At 40.0% G+C, this 15,953-nt stretch overlaps 1 protein-coding gene across 1 annotated transcript in view; it reads left to right on the forward strand.

Moving 5' to 3' along the window:
* Positions 1-15,953, forward strand: part of CASP8AP2 (caspase 8 associated protein 2) — a 32,832-nt gene that overhangs the window by 13,368 nt on the left and 3,511 nt on the right. Inside the window, exons 5-8 of the mRNA XM_004605668.2 lie at positions 831-905; positions 2,723-2,838; positions 7,117-9,305; positions 11,542-14,659. Coding sequence (XP_004605725.2) covers positions 831-905; positions 2,723-2,838; positions 7,117-9,305; positions 11,542-14,659 — 5,498 coding nt within the window. The remainder of the gene's footprint in view (positions 1-830; positions 906-2,722; positions 2,839-7,116; positions 9,306-11,541; positions 14,660-15,953) is intronic.

Raw genomic sequence — 15,953 nt, forward strand, 5'->3', positions numbered from 1 at the left:
GGGAGAGAATCTGGGGACACTGGTAGAGGGAAGGAGAAACTGGTGATGGATTGGTGTTGGAACATTGTATGCCCGAAGCAATTTATTATGAACAACTTTGTAAATCAGTCTTTTTTTTTTTTTTTTTGCTTTTTTGGGTCACACCTGGCAATGCACAGGGGTCACTCCTGGCTCTGCACTCAGGAATTACCCCTGGTGGCGCTCAGGGGACCATATGGGATGCTGGGAATTGAACCCCGGTTGGCCGCGTGCAAGGCAAATGCCCTACCCACTGTGCTATCACTCCAGCCCCTGTAAATCATAGTCTTAATGAAATTTATTTATTTATTTGCTTTTTGGGTCACACCCGTTGATGCTCAGGGGTTACTCCTGGCTGCACTCATGAATTACTCCTGGTGGTGCTCGGGGGACCATATGGGATGCTGTGAATGGAACCCAGGTCCATCCTACCTGCTGTACTATTGCTCTACACCCTTCCCCTACACACACACACATTATTTTAAGATAATCTTTTATGGCACTGTAGCACTGTCGTCCCCTTATTCATTGATTTGCTTGAGCGGGCACCAGTAATGTCTCCATTGTTAGACTTGTTACTGTTTTTGGACTATCGAATATGTCACGAGGAGCTTGCCACGCTCTGCCATGTGGGTGGGATAATCTCGGTAGCTTGCCGGGCTCTCTGAGAGGGACAGAGGAATTGAACCCAGGTTGACCACGTGCAAGGCAAATGCCCTACCAGCTGTGCTATTGCTCCAGTTCCAAGGTAGTCTTTTAAGTGAAAAAAATAATTTACAATGATGCTTAATTAATCTTTGTATATTTTATAGTTACAGGTAGAATATGGGAAATGTCAGCTGCAAATGAAAGAATTGATGAAAAAATTTAAGGAAATACAGACACAGGTAGGAATATGATGAATATTATACTTTTTGCCTTAACTTAAAATAACAATTTAACAAGGTTTTTGTAAGATTGACATGCCAAAGTATTGGCAGTTTAAGAAGCCGTGTTTGTTAATTTGGGCTATACCTGGTAGTTTACAGGGCTTACTCCTGGCTTTGTGCTCAGGGATACTTCTGGTAAGGCTTGGGAGATCATATGCTTTGCTGGGGATTAAATCTAGAGGAGTGGCTTGTATGCAGGTGTCTTACTCCTTGTATTATCTAGCCCCTGGAACTTTTGAAAAAACATTCTATGAAATAACAAATCTAGCACAACAAATTAATTTCCTATATTAATGAAATTGATGTAGGAAAACGGCTTAATTTGTTAAATGATGACAAAAGGATCTGTTGGAACTATTTAATTGAAATAAAATTATTGGGTGACTTACTGATATGAGGAGCAAAGATTTAAAGTGATATTTTTTTGAGAAAACGGTGTTTGTGTTTTTTTTTTTTTTTTTTTTTTTTTGCTTTTTGGGTCACACCCGGTGATGCTCAGGGGTTACTCCTGGCTCTGCATCTCAGGAATTACTCTTGGCGGTACTCGGGGGACCATATGGGATGCTGGGAATCAACCCGGGTCAGCCGCGTGCAAGGCAAACGCCCTACCCACTGTGCTATTATTGCTCCAGCCCCTAAAAACGGTGGTATTTTTTTTTCCCTTTTTTGGGTCACACCAGCATTGCACAGGGGTTACTGCTGGCTGTGCACTTAGGAATTTCTCCTGGCAGTGCTCAGGGGACCCTATGGGATGCTGGGAATCGAACCTGGGTCGGCCGTGTGCAAGGTGAACACCCTACCTGCTGTGCTATCACTCCAGCCCCCAAAAACGATGGTATTTTTTGTGATCATGTTGTAGCACTGTAGCACTGTCATCCCGTTGTTCATCGATTTGTTCAAGTGGGCACCAATAACGTCTCCATTGTGAGACTAGTTACTGTTTTTGGCATATTGAATATGCCACGGGTCACTTGCCAGGCTCTGCTGTGTGGACGGGATACTCTTGATAGCTTGCCAGGCTCTCCGAGAGGGGCGGAGGAATCGAACCTGGGTCAGCCACGTGCAAGGCAAACGCCCTACCCGCTGTTGTATTGCTTCAGCCCAAAATATAAATTATATAAATTTTAAGTTCTAAAATATATAATAGACAAAGCAAGAAGTGCTCTGTTAAAGAAGGATTGGTGTTTTTAGAGCTGTCTTTGTAAACTTCCACTGAATGGGTGAGAATCTGGAGAGTCCTCAGGGAACATTGACAGCTGCAATGTCTTGTTCTGAATCATTATTTTAACTTGTAAGATAACATGCAAATTTTTATTGCTTTCCAATTTTTTTTTTTTTTTTTGCTTTTTGGGTCACACTCGCCGATGCACAGGGGTTACTCCTGGCTCATGCACTCAGGAATTACCCCTGGCAGTGCTCAGGGGATCATATGGGATGCTGGGATGCTGGGACTCGAACCCGGGTCGGCCTCGTGCAAGGCAAACACCTTACCCGCTGTGCTATCGCTCCAGCTATGTTTTCAAATTTTTTTGATCCCTATTTGTATAGTAGTTTCATTTTAGTTAATCTTCCTCTCATACCGGCTCTTCTCTGAATCCGAACTTCCCCATCTGATGAGTATAATGGTACTTCCAATAGGACTTACTGGAAAATAAGATATAATTTGTGCCTGACTTATAGTTAGCATTCAGTAGTAGTAGTTAGCTATATTAGCTAGTTTAATAGTCTTGTAGATATATATTTCATTTAATGTATTTATATTTTGTGATGTTTAGAATTTCAGTTTAAAAAATGAAAACCAGTCTCTTAAGAAGAATATTTCAGCACTTATCAAAACTGCAAGAGTGGAAATAAACCGCAAGGATGAAGAAATAAATCATCTTCACCAAAGGTATAATTGAGAGATATGGATCTCTTTATAAATATTGTAGTTCTTGTCATGTAGGATATTTTTAACTTTGAGCAGGAAGATAATAAAATCATTTAATTTAAATTTCTGTTTTTATTTTGATTGATAAACTAGTATCATATATGTATGATTATTGACAAAGTAGTGCCACAGTATTCACTTTTCTAATAATATTGAACTTAGCTTTGGCACTCTTCGCTTTTTTTTTCTCTCTATGGTACTAAGGACCTAATGCAAAATTTTCAAAAATCCCGTCTTCAGTGAGATCAGAAAGACAGTATAGTCAGTAGGTCACTGGTCTAGCATGCGGCTGGCCTGAGTTCTCTCCCCCATCTCATATGGTCCCTTGGTCATGGCAAGGAGTAATTCCTGAGTGCAGAGCCAGGAGTAAGCCCTGAGCAGCACCGGATGTGGCCCAAAATCAAACAGTACCACATCCAAAACTAAATTTATGATCAAACCATTTTTATTTCCAGGTCAGTGGATTCTTTGTTATTTAGTTGATATAAGTTATTTAACTTGAAATAGGATTGCCATTTAATTTATTGCCAAAATCATTGTACATTTGAGGGTATAAAAGGGAACTATTAATAACTTGCATTTAGTTACTTTAAAACTGGGACCCATTGTTACTTTGCCTAGATCATCTTGACACTTGCTCTTGATCACCCTTCAGATTTAGTTCATCACTATACTCTGACTTTTGTTTGTTTGTTCTCTTTTGACCACACCCATTGGTGCTCATGGTTTACTCCTGGGTCTGTGCTCAGGGGTCACTCCTGGTACTGCTTGGAGGACCATTTGGGGTGCCAAGGATTGAACCGGGTTGACTTTGTGCAAGGCAAGTTCCTTACCTGTGTACTGTCTCTCTGGGCCCTGTTACTTTTTGTCTTTGTAGTCTGAATTCATTCTCCAGTTTTTCCATTGTTCCTTGTCCTTTTTCATCTCAACTGGTAATGTTCTTTATACTGGTACCTCCATCTTGTGTTTTTTCAACTTACATTTTCAGTATTAGAACCACAGAAAACTTCATAAAGCAAAGTCTGGCATCTCACTGTCATAGAACCATTCATTCCTTTTTTAAAAAAATGCATTAATAACTGGACCTGAAGAATAGTACAGTGGTTGGACCTTGCATTTGACCAATCTCGGTTTGATCCAGGGCACTATGTATGTTCCCCTGCACACCATCAGGGGAAAGGTATGTTTAAATGAAGTGGAAAGAGAAGTTGGGTGATTAAATGATGAAAGTTCTATAATTAGATTGTTTGGTATGGTTTAATGTTATTTAGAAATACTGTCAAACATTTCCACTGTTTTTTCCCTTCCCCCTCCCTTTGTTTTGTTGATGAGAGCTTACGGCATTTGCACACTTGACTGTGGTACTCATTGGGGTTGTGCATGTTTTTTGTGGGGCCACTCCTGGTGGTGCTGGGGTATTGTGCACTTCTGAGGATCAGACCTAGTTTCATACACTCATCAAGCTGTGCTCTTGCTCTGTCTCAATAAAAGAATAATCCCATTGTCATGATCCTGACAAAGGAAGGGATTTTTTTTCTTTTTTCTTTTAGTGAAGCAAAGTAGTTTTTTGTTCTTGTTTTGGGGCTTTTTTGCTTTTTGGTTCATACCCAGCGATGCTCAGAGGTTACTCCTGGCTCTGCACTCAGGAATTACTCTTGGCGGTGCTTGGGGGACCATATGGGGTGCTAGGGATCAAACCCAGGTTGGCCGCGTGCAAGGCAAACCCGCTGTACTATTCGCTCCGGCCTCACAAAGTAGTTTTTATTGAACAAAATTTATTTGGAAGAATATGAGAGGAAAGAAACAACACGGGCTACAGCTTCTCTAGAGTGGAAAAAATAAAGCAAGCAAAGATATGCATTTAAGGGTGAACATGGGCTTGAGAGAACCAAGAATATTGCAGTTGAATCTTTCTCAGATTTTTTTTATTTTTAATTAAATCATCATGAGATATACAGTTAAAAAGCTATTCATGATTAAGTTTCAGTCACACAATGTTCTGACACCCATCCCTCCACCAGTGTACATTTTCTACCACCAATGTCCCCAGTGCTCTCTCTCTCTCCCCACCCTCTTCCTCCCCCTCTCTTTCTTCCCTCCATCCTCCCCCTTTGGGCATTATGGTTAGCAAAACAGATACTGGGAGGTTATCATATTTCTTCCTTTACCTAGTGATCCTTTTATCCAGAGTGATCCTTTCCAAGTTTCATTGTCATAGTTGTTCCTTCTCTATCCCAACTCCTTCTCTTCCAGCACTTGTATTTCTTAAATTTTTATAGAATTCAGTTCTTTTTTGTTTTATTTTGGTGTTTTTTTGTTTGTTTTTTGAGACCACACCTGGTGGTGCTCACGGCTTACTCTTGACTCTGTGCTCATATATCACTTGTGGCAGGGCTCTGGGTACCATATGGGGTGCTGGGGATTGAACCTGAATTAGCCATATGCAAGGCAAGCACCCTACCTCTGTACTATCATTCTAGCCCTTATAAAGAATTCTTGTTTTGTTTTGTTTTGTTTTTGGGTCACACCTGGTGATGCTCAGGAATTACTCTTGGCTCTCTACTCAGGAATTACTCCTGATGGTGCCTGGGAAACCACATGGCATGCTGGGGATTAAACCTGAGTCAGCGGTTTACAAGGCACGTTCTCTACCTGCTGTACTATCTCTATAGCCCCTACAAAGAGTTCTTTACTAGAAGAACTTTGCACCAGTTGATGTATGGTGAATAAGAACATGTATGGCTCTGAAGTAGCTAAGTGTTCTCAGTGTTTTGTGTTTTTCTTTTTTGATTTTCGATCCTACCCATCAGAGCTCAGGAGCTATTCTAGGCTTAGGTGTTTCTGGGACAATATGCAGTTCTAGGGATCATGCTAGGGTTGACTACAAGCAAGGCCAGAGGCTTATCCAAGGTAGTATCACTCTGGCCCCTGGATGATTCTTTTATTTGTTTTTGCCCATACCAGATGGTCTTCAGAGATTATTCCTGACTACGTACTTGGGGGCAATCATGCAGTGTCAGGAATCTAACTTGAACTTCCTGCTTACAGAGGATGCACACTTAACTCTTCACACACTGTTTTGGTACTTGCACACATATTTGTAGAAATCAGTCATTTAGCAGTGGTGCTCACACACTTTTCTGCCTTAGTGCTCACTGAGGGTTGTACCCTTGGTCTGTGATACTCAGAGACCTTTTTGGTGGATGCTTTCTGGAGATCACACACTTGGGTTGTTGTACTCATAACCACCTGGCTGCAGTGTGCCGGAGATCCCACTTTCTGTTGAGGTGCCTTGGTTCCTAAACAGCACTTCCGTAAGTAGTACTAGGAATAGCCATGTAGAGACAAGTGCAAGTCAGATGCCTTTTGTCACTGAGTCATCCTGGGACTCCTACTTTGCTCTTAATCATTGTGAGCTCAAAATTATATAAATATATTAATCTCTTGTATTTATACTTGTATTCTAGTGATAAATGTTTTAATAATTTCCTAAAACTTTTTATTTAATAGAAAGTATAGTCTCTTTTTATTTGTCCTCTTAAGTGTTGTTTGAAGATGTCTTGATACTGTGGTTATTGTGGGCTTGTATGTGAAAAAGAAAACTAGGACAAGTAGTTATATGGAATTCTGTTTTGATGGTGTCTTTGGCTCTTCCAGATTTTAATTTTCCTTCTGTTTCAGTAGGGCTACGATGAGTGAGGACAAGAAGATATGTCATTTTTCTTAGAGAAATTAGTCTGTTGTTATGGAACTGTGAACTTGTGGTGAAGAAAATTAGAGAAAGGTTGTCGAATTGTGTTAGAACTCAGATGCTTCAGACTTCATTTGAGCAAAACAAATGTAGAATTCCTTATTGAGGAAGCTGGAAATACTGTCATTCATGCCTTTATTCAAAATAAAATTAATTTTTCCATATTAGGTTCTCTAATTTTAAAGTTTATTTAAATAAAATTTATTAAATAAAAATATTAATAAAAATTAAACAATAAAGTTTATTAAATAAAATTTAAGAATTTAAAAATCAGTTAACTTTGGAACTTGAGAGATATTGCAGAGGTTTAGGTATTTGTCTTGCGCATGGAAAACTGCATATGGTCCTGTGAGCCTTGCCAGGAATGATTCCTGAGCCAGGACTAAATCCTGAGCACAACTGAGTGTGGCCTAGAAACCAAAAATAAAACTAAATTAAAAAGCAATTAACTTTGATTTTTTTTGTTGTTAATTTCTGTTTCTTAATAGATTGTCCGAGTTTCCACATTTTCGAAATAATCAGAAAACTGCAAGGGCATCGGATACAGCTAAACCAAAAGATCTTAAATCCAGACCTTCCCATTTGGATGATTGTTCAAAGACTGATCTGAGAATGAAAAGTGATGCTTCTAAAGATGTACGTCATAGCACTTCACTGCCAAACCTCGAAAAGGAAGGAAAATCACAGTCTGAAAAAAGGAGCACTTTGCATTTATCTGCATCTACTGAAAAACACTGTACCAATGGCATTTGGTCACGTTCTCATCATCAGATTGGTGAGGGTAGCTCATCTGATTATAGAAGAGGAAGAAAAGATGTTAGACACAATCAGTATAATCGAGGAACTGACAGAATACGAAAAGATAACACTAGCTTTTCTGATGATGAACCAAGGAACACAGAAGCTGGTCAAAGGCTACAAGGGCGTTCTGAGAAATATGGTAAGGGTGAACTTAAGACTGAAAGCAAAAATTCCAAGTTTAAGAGCAATGCAGAGTTGGATTATAAAGATGAACGCATTAGCTCTTTTTGGGAGAAAGAGACCACTCAAGAAAAATTGCATGCTCGAGCGGAATCTCAAAACAACAAAAGATCAGAAAGACAAAGTGAAAGGACACAAAGTATGAATAGGAGAGAACTTAAGTCACAAGATAGAGAAGAACGGAAAGTTGACCAAAAATCTAAGTCTGTGGTAAAAGACCAGGATCACTTGAGAGTATCTGAACGAGCTTTACTTCCTCATTCCAAGAATGAAATGAAACTTTCTCTTAATTCCAATAAATATCACTTAGAAGAGAGGCGAGAAAGGGACGATTGTAAAAGAGACAGGGGTACAAATAACCATAATGTTCAAGATGGAAGATGCCCAGCCTCTCTTTCAGCCAATAGAATTCACAAACACATTGACTCTAAGGAGAGTGATGTTTCACACCAACGGGAAAATACGCTCTTAAAAGCAGAAAGGCATAGAACAGAAGAGAAGAGGAAAAAAGAAAGAGAAGGCAAAGAAGAAAATAGGCATATGAGAAATGAAAAAAAGACATCTACAGAGCATTTTCAGAAGACCAGCAGAGAAACCAAGAAATCCCCAGTTGATGTAAATAGATCTGAGATGAAAAGTGATAAAGGAGAGGTTGCAAATAATGTTACCGAAAGAGCAGAACTTGCAACTAAAGCTGAGAGTGGCCCAAATGAAACAAAAAACAAGGACTTAAAGTTGAGTTTTATGGAAAAATTGAACCTAACTCTTTCTCCTGCTAAAAAGCAACCTGTTTCTCAGGACAGTCAACATAAAATAGTCAGTTCTCCCAAATCTAGTGGCCTATGTGATTTGGAGCCCTCGGTGCAGACTGAAACAGCAGCTTGTATTCCTTCTGTCAGTGAACCTGTCACAGAGAAAAACAGAACAAAGTTACAACAATCCAAGGACATTCTTGAAGCAGCATCTGAACCCGGAAGCAGTATTCCAGAAAGGAAAATTGAAGAAGAAAATGTTTTGTTGGCCAAATCTGTTGAGAACACTGTGCATTGTGACATGACCTCTTGTGGTTCAGAGACTTCCTCCTCAGCACCTGTAGAAATGGAACAAGGAGAATCCTTGTTTCCATCATCAGCAAAAGTAGAACAAGCCATTAATGGTACAAAAGCAGCAGTTCCTGCGGCAGTGGACATATTACAATCAAATGTTTCTCAAAACTTTGACTTGGGATTGGAGACCAAAATAAATAATGGTTTAAATTCTTGTGCTTCTGAAGGTATGGAAATTACAGAGACCTCAACAAAAGTGGACAAAACCAATGAAAGTGTTTTGCAGCCATCAGTTGATGAGGCTGGCATCTTGCCAACTGTCCTTTCAGAAGATGGGCCAAAATTTGAGTCTTCTCTTAAGGATGCACCACTGGTTGAGAACAAGTCTTGTCATGTGGAACTGTGTTTACCTAAAGAGATTCATGAGTCTTCACTTCAGCAGACTCAGTTACTGGATCATAGAATGGAAGTTGCTGGAACAAACTCTGTGTATCAGGATGATGAGAACTCAGTTCTGAGTATCGACTTTAATAACCTGAGACCTATTCCAGAAGTCATCAGTCCTCTGAATAGTCCAGTTAGACCAGTAGCCAAAGTTCTTAGATTGGAAAGTCCATCTCGAGTTACTTCATATAATAACAGTCATAAAGGTAATAGTTTATATTCTATAACTTATCTTTGTGTGAGAATGTAAAATGGATACACAAGATGACTTGGTACTTTTCATCTTCCTTTTCCCTTATCAGTGTTCAGGGGACCACTCCTTGCTGGTACTGTGCCAGCTGGGCTGACAGTTCAATACTAGGTTCAGTGTTAGGTTCCACTTGAGTGTGCTTGGAGGCCACAGGGCCACACACATGGCAGTGTTGTAGGGTTACAGGGAGCTGGCTTTTGGTTCTTGGGATTGAGCTTGGTTCTTTACATATCAATGACATCTGCTCCTGCCCCTTGATCTGTTACTGTGACCTCTTTTTTTCTTCTCTCCTTTCTTCCCAAGACCTCATACATACAAATCATGTGCTATAAAGCTGAGCTATATCCCTGGCTGCTTCATTCCTCCTCCTCCTCCTCTCCTCCTTCTCCCCCTCCTGCTCATACTCCCTCCTCTATCTCTTCCTGGTTCTCTCCCCAGGGGTGGTAGTTTGGGGGCAATACTTGGAGGTGCTCAGGAGTTACTCCTGGTGCATAGTTCAGGGTTGCTTCTGGTGGTGCTCTGGGGACCATATTGTGCTGAGAGTAAACCAGGGTTGGCTGCCTGCAAAGCAAGTGCCTTAGCTCCTATACTATGACTCTGCTTTTTCTTTTTTTTTTCTTTTCTTTTTGGGTCATACCTGTTGATGCATAGGGGTCACTCCTGGCTCTGCACTCAGGAATTACCCCTGGCGGTGCTCAGGGGACCATATGGGATGCTGGGAATTGAACCCGGATCGGCCGCGTGCAGGGCAAACGTCCTACCCGCTGTGCTATCACTCCAGCCCCTCTGCTTTTTCTTTTTTGATAGCATGACTAACAGTGTGCAGTTAGCTTCTAGTTTAAATTTAGATAATTTTAAAAAATTTTAACCTTTTTTTAAATTGAGTATTTGTGAGATAGACCATTATAAAGCTGTTCATAATTGGATTTCAGTCACACAGTGATCCAGCATCCAGCCCTCCACCAGCGTACATTTCCCACCACCAATGTCCCATTTTCCTCCTACCATCCCCCAACACCCCACACCTCACCCCCAGCCTTCCTCTATAGAACCCACTTTCCTTCTTTTTCTTTCTCCTTTTTCTTTTGTATATTATGGTATGCAATACAGGTACTAAGAGGTCATCATGCTTGTTCAGTGCATTCAGTATTTTTATTGGGACAGTAAGGCTGGAGTAGCTTTTTAGTTGGGTGGCAGCTTTGGGGTGTGTATGTGACTGCTGAGGCTTCCAGGAGTACAGGGTAGTGGTGGGGAGATAGCTTATCCCAACCCTGAGAAAGCCTTGAGAGTTCAGTCACAAAACCTGTATATGAGAATTTTCAGCAGATTTTATCTCAGTGAGGTCCATCCTGACATGGTGGAGTCTGGGGGCATGGTGGCAATTTTGTTTTGTGGAAGTGGCTGCCACGGGATCTGCTTGGGCAGGCACCAGGCTAGCCTGCCCCCCTCCTCGATTTACCCCAGTCTGTTAAGTCATGTGTAGGGCCAAGATTAACTGCGGCTTTTAATTTTTTGAAAATTCTCTTTCAAGGTTTATTTATGGATCTCTGAGATAAGGCCAAGTTGTTGGGGTCTGGCCAAAGGCACAGTGGCAATTTTGGGGTATCAGGAAGCCTGAAGGCAGCATTAGGCAGCTGATGCACTCTTCCCACAGGTACAGGTTGATCTGCTGGTGGCACCATATCCCTTAGGTAATTCTTATTTATACCAAAAAAGGGATAGGTAGAATAGATTGCTTCCAGTGCTTTGTTTTCAGATTTATTTTTGGCCTTCATAGACTGTCAAATAGCATGGGGTATGTGATTATGTGATGCTGCTTATATGAAATAAGGATGCTGGGACAGTAGATGGTTATTCAAATAGCCTTATTTTTTGAGTATATTCTATTTATTGATTGTTTTTTGGACCGCACTCAGCAGTGCTTTGGGCTTACTCCTGGCTCTGCACTCAGGGATCACTCCTGACAAGCTCAGGGGGCCATATGGGAGGCACCCTACCCACTGTACTATTGTTCTGACCCCTGAGCACAATTAAAAATTAGTTTAGACAAAAGGCATGAATCCATATTAAGCATTAACATTATGCTTTAAAAAGCTATTAAAATTTTTTTTTAGTATTTTTGTTGTTATATTAATATAAAAATTCAAGTAAGACTTTGTAGTCTTAAGATGCTATACCTTTTACCTTCACAGATGTGTTTCCGCCAAATCCAGCTCATTCTACCTCTAAGAGCCATTCTGATCTCAATAAAGAAAATCAGAAGCCAGTTGTTAAATCTGGAACATGCACAGAATCAGATTCCCATAAAAATTTGCCTTCGGATGAGTTAGAAGAAGGAGAAATTGTAAGTGACAGTGAAAAATCTAACTCACAAAATTTTGAAAAGAATCCCAAGCCTAAAGTATCTACAGAATTTCAGAACACAAAAACTCACTCAGAAAGTAGGAAAAGCACTGTGCATTTGAATAAAGACAGAAAAACATCTATAAAAATTCATCAGACCAAAAGTAAGTGGAATAAAAGACAAAGTGAGGCTAGTAGATCTTCAAAAACAGAGAAGAAAGACAAGACAACAAATACCTCTAGCCTAGAGAAAATAGTTTCAATTATTGCTGTACCCTCTTCTGTCCGTGAGGTGATGCATATGTTGCGAATGATAAGAAAACATGTAAGGAAAAACTATATGAAATTCAAGGTAAAGTTTTCATTAATGCAGTTTGATAGAATTATTGAGTCAGCAAGTTTGAGTTTCACGTCACTAATTAAGCAACTTGACTTTTCTAAGATCTCTAAGTCAGTGACGACTTTACAGAAGAATCTCTGTGATGTTATAGTGTCCAAGCTTAAGCAAGTCAAAAAAAATGGTATAGTGGATCGTTTGTTTGAACAACAGCTACCAGATATGAAAAAAAAGTTATGGAAATTTGTAGATGAACAACTTGACTATTTATTTGCAAAGCTTAAGAAAACCTTACTAAAGTTTTGTGATTTCATAAACTTTGGCAGTGATAGTGATGAAGGAAAACTTGAAAAGATTAGTAAAAAGAAAGCACAGTATTCAAAATGTCAAAAGGGAAATGTTGACAACTCCAGCAAAGAGATGCTGAAGGAGAAATACCCCATGTCAGAAGATTCTGTTTATTGTAAGTCTTCATTGGGGTGCAAAAAATCTGAGGAAAAGCATCAAGAAAAAAATACCTCGAATATTAACACAGGAAAGGATGACATTAAGAAAAGTTCTCCTACTTATTTTAATAATATGAGGAACTCTCACTATGAAGAGCATGTGTTGGAACTGAACTGTTCAAGCACAGCCAAACCAGGGAGAGCTGAAGGTACCACCTCAGAGGATGCACAGATGTCCCAGCTTGCAGCTTTGAAGCCGGAGCGCGGTTTTGAAATTCTCACAGAACAGCAAACATCTAGTCTGACTTTTAATTTAGTGAGTGATGCTCAGATGGGTGAAATATTTAAAAGTTTGTTGCAAGGTTCTGATCTTTTGGACAATAGTGTTAACTGTAATGAAAAAAATGACTGGGAATTAAAGACTCCAGAGAAACAACTGCTAGAGAGTCTTAAGTGTGAGTCTATACCAGCTTGTACAGCAGAAGAGCTCGTTTCAGGAGTGGTTTCTCCATGTCCTAAAATGATTGGGGATGATAACTGGTCATTATTATCTTCTGAAAAAGGTCCCTCTCTGACTACAGGGCTTTCGTTGCCAGTTCATCCTGATGTATTAGATGAGAGCTGTATGTTTGAAGTGTCCACTAGTATAGCTTTAGGCAAAGATAATGTGTGTAGTTCAGAAAAGAGCAAGCCCAGCATTTCTTCCATACTTCTTGAAGACTTAGCAGTCTCTTTGACAGTGCCCTCCCCTCTTAAGTCAGATGGTCATCTCAGTTTTTTAAAGCCAGAAGTTTTATCTAGTGCAACCCCCGAAGAAGTTATTAGTGCCCATTTTAGTGAAGATGCCTTACTTGAAGAGGAGGATGCTTCTGAACAAGACATTCATTTAGCTCTGGAGTCTGATAATTCAAGTAGTAAATCAAGTTGTTCTTCATCCTGGACAAGCAGATCTGTGACCGCAGGCTTTCAGTACCACCCGAATCTACCCATGCATGCTGTTATAATGGAAAAGTCTAATGATCATTTTGTTGTGAAAATACGCCGTGCAGCACCATCTACCTCTACTAATCTTAAACAGAATGTGATAGCTGATCAGTCAGCTGATCAGTTGACCTCTTTGCCCAACATGGAAAAAGAGGCTGATGGAACAGCAGAAAAAAAATCTAATTCATGTCAGACCACAACTTTTCAATCTGTGGAGAAACTGAAAAATTCCATCAATGGTGCTGACAACAGTACATTAGCTGATGAAGAACAGGACTGCATAGTACAAACCCCAGTTCCTGATATATATGAATTTCTTAAAGATGCTTCAGGTAAAGTGGACCATAATGAAGTGGCTGATGAATGTTTCAAGTTGCGTCAAGTTTGGGAGCCCAAAGTGCCTGAAAACATTGAAGAATTGCCTTCAGCGGAAATTCCTTCTGTAGAGGATCATCTTTCAAAGGCATACATAGACCTAACAAAAGATCCCACCACAGAACCTCAAAATTTGGGAGAACTCATAGATGTAGCCGTTTTAAATATTGACCAGTTGGGATGTTCTGGAGGAAATTTGGATCAGAATGCTCAAATATTAGAAAATGGGCAGTCAGATACTGTTGGTGCTTTTATTGATTTAACAGAAGATGTTTCAAGTGAGAGTAAAAATGAAGGTAACCATCCTCCATCAACTGCCCCAGACTTGGATTGTCCAGTGATATGTGTGGATGAAGATAACAGCAAAGAAAAGGTGCAGGTAGCAAATGGGCCTTTTGAAAAATGCATTGCTGAGGAAGCCTATATTGATTTGACTTCAGAAGCTCCCAGCGCATGTGAAGTTAAAAAGAGTGTTTTAACATCAGAGCCATTTTCAAGTTTGGAGACTTCACAGTTGCCTGGTGTTTTGAATAATAATGCCCACAAAAAGAGAAAAAAACTTTCAAATTTAAATCATGCTCAGAAAAAACAGAGAATGGAAATAGACTTAAAGACTGAGAAAGTGGCAAAAGAGTCTCTTGAGAATGGTGAAGTACAGCAAAGAAAAGCCAGTAAGAAAAAGACTACTCCAGTAATCAAAGATCCCTCGTCTTTCAAGGCAAATTCAGGGGCTACAGTTCCATCAGAAGCATCTACCACTTTTCCAAGCCTTTCTGCAAAGAATGTCGTCAAAAAGAAGGGAGAAATTATAGTTTCGTGGACAAGGTAAGAATCTTGTGATTTCACCAGGAGATTTTTGAGAGTCTAGGAACTTATTCTGTGATGTCATGATTTGGGGATTATATCCTAGTGTTAATATAATTCAGTGTTTTCCACTTTTTTTTTTTTAATTAGCAGTGCAGATATACTTAAAACTTTTTTTTTTTTCTGTGTGGTATTTGGGCTTTTTCTGGCTCTGCTCAGAAGTGATCCTTGGCAGCAATCCAGGAATCATAAATGGTGCCAGGGATTCATGCCAGGGTTTTGGCCACCCCAGTCTCATGCGAGACAAGTTTCTCACATATCCTGTACTATCTCTCTGGCCTTCTGTATTGTTTTATCCAATCCTAAAATACAGAAAGTGATGATTTACTTCAAAAATAGGTCCTCTCAGGTAGAAGTTAGGTTAGTGGAGAACAATACCTGGAGCATGACTCAAACTCAGATGAGTGATGTCAGAAACACCCTGGGTGCATTACACAATAATATTCGGACCTTCTGTGTTCAGATTTTACCGACCTATTTTTTTTTTTACTGAATTTTATAAAACTGTTGCTATGTTTTTCACAATCTTTGCATCCAGTTGTAGTCACTGTCACAGCCCACACTTTAGGAAGCCAGTGTCTAGAGTAGTGGCTTTTTTGGTTAGGGATGTGCTTTAGTACCATGCACAGAACTCTTCAAGTATTTTCAACTTCACTTTTTCCATTAAAAACAAACCTTCCTGGGAACCAGAGTGATAGTATATCAGGTACGGTATTTATCTTGCATGTGGCCACGGCTTTGATCCCTGGCATCCCATATGGTCCCATGGATACTGTCTGTAGCACTGTGTCCCGTTGTTTGTTAATTTGCTTGAGTGAGTACCAGTAACGTCTCCATTGTGAGATTTGTTGTTACTGTTTTTGGCATATCGAATATGCCATGGGGAGCTTGCCAGGCTCTGCCGTTTGGGACTGGGTACTGCCAGGAGTAATTGTACTCCAGTACTGCCCCTGTGAATTTGGGAGAACACATAGATGTTCGTTTTAAATATTGACCAGTTGGGATGTTCTGGAGGCAGTGGATTCAGGGCTAGAGGACTGAATAAGTTTTGCATGTGGGAGGCCAGGATTTGCCACTTTCTGTTGAACACTGCTTAGCGTAGCCCCCAGAGAACCACAGGGTATGAACTAAAAAACTTTGGGAAAAAAGAAATGTTTCAAAATTCAAAACCATGCCACTTCCTCTTGGTGGAAATCAAGACATTGTTTTTTTTTTTTTTTTTTGAATCCTTTTCCTTTCTAGTCTAATCTACCTA

This window comes from Sorex araneus, chromosome 4 (genome assembly GCF_027595985.1).
Source record: "Sorex araneus isolate mSorAra2 chromosome 4, mSorAra2.pri, whole genome shotgun sequence".
In the NCBI taxonomy this organism is placed as follows: Eukaryota; Metazoa; Chordata; class Mammalia; order Eulipotyphla; family Soricidae; genus Sorex; species Sorex araneus.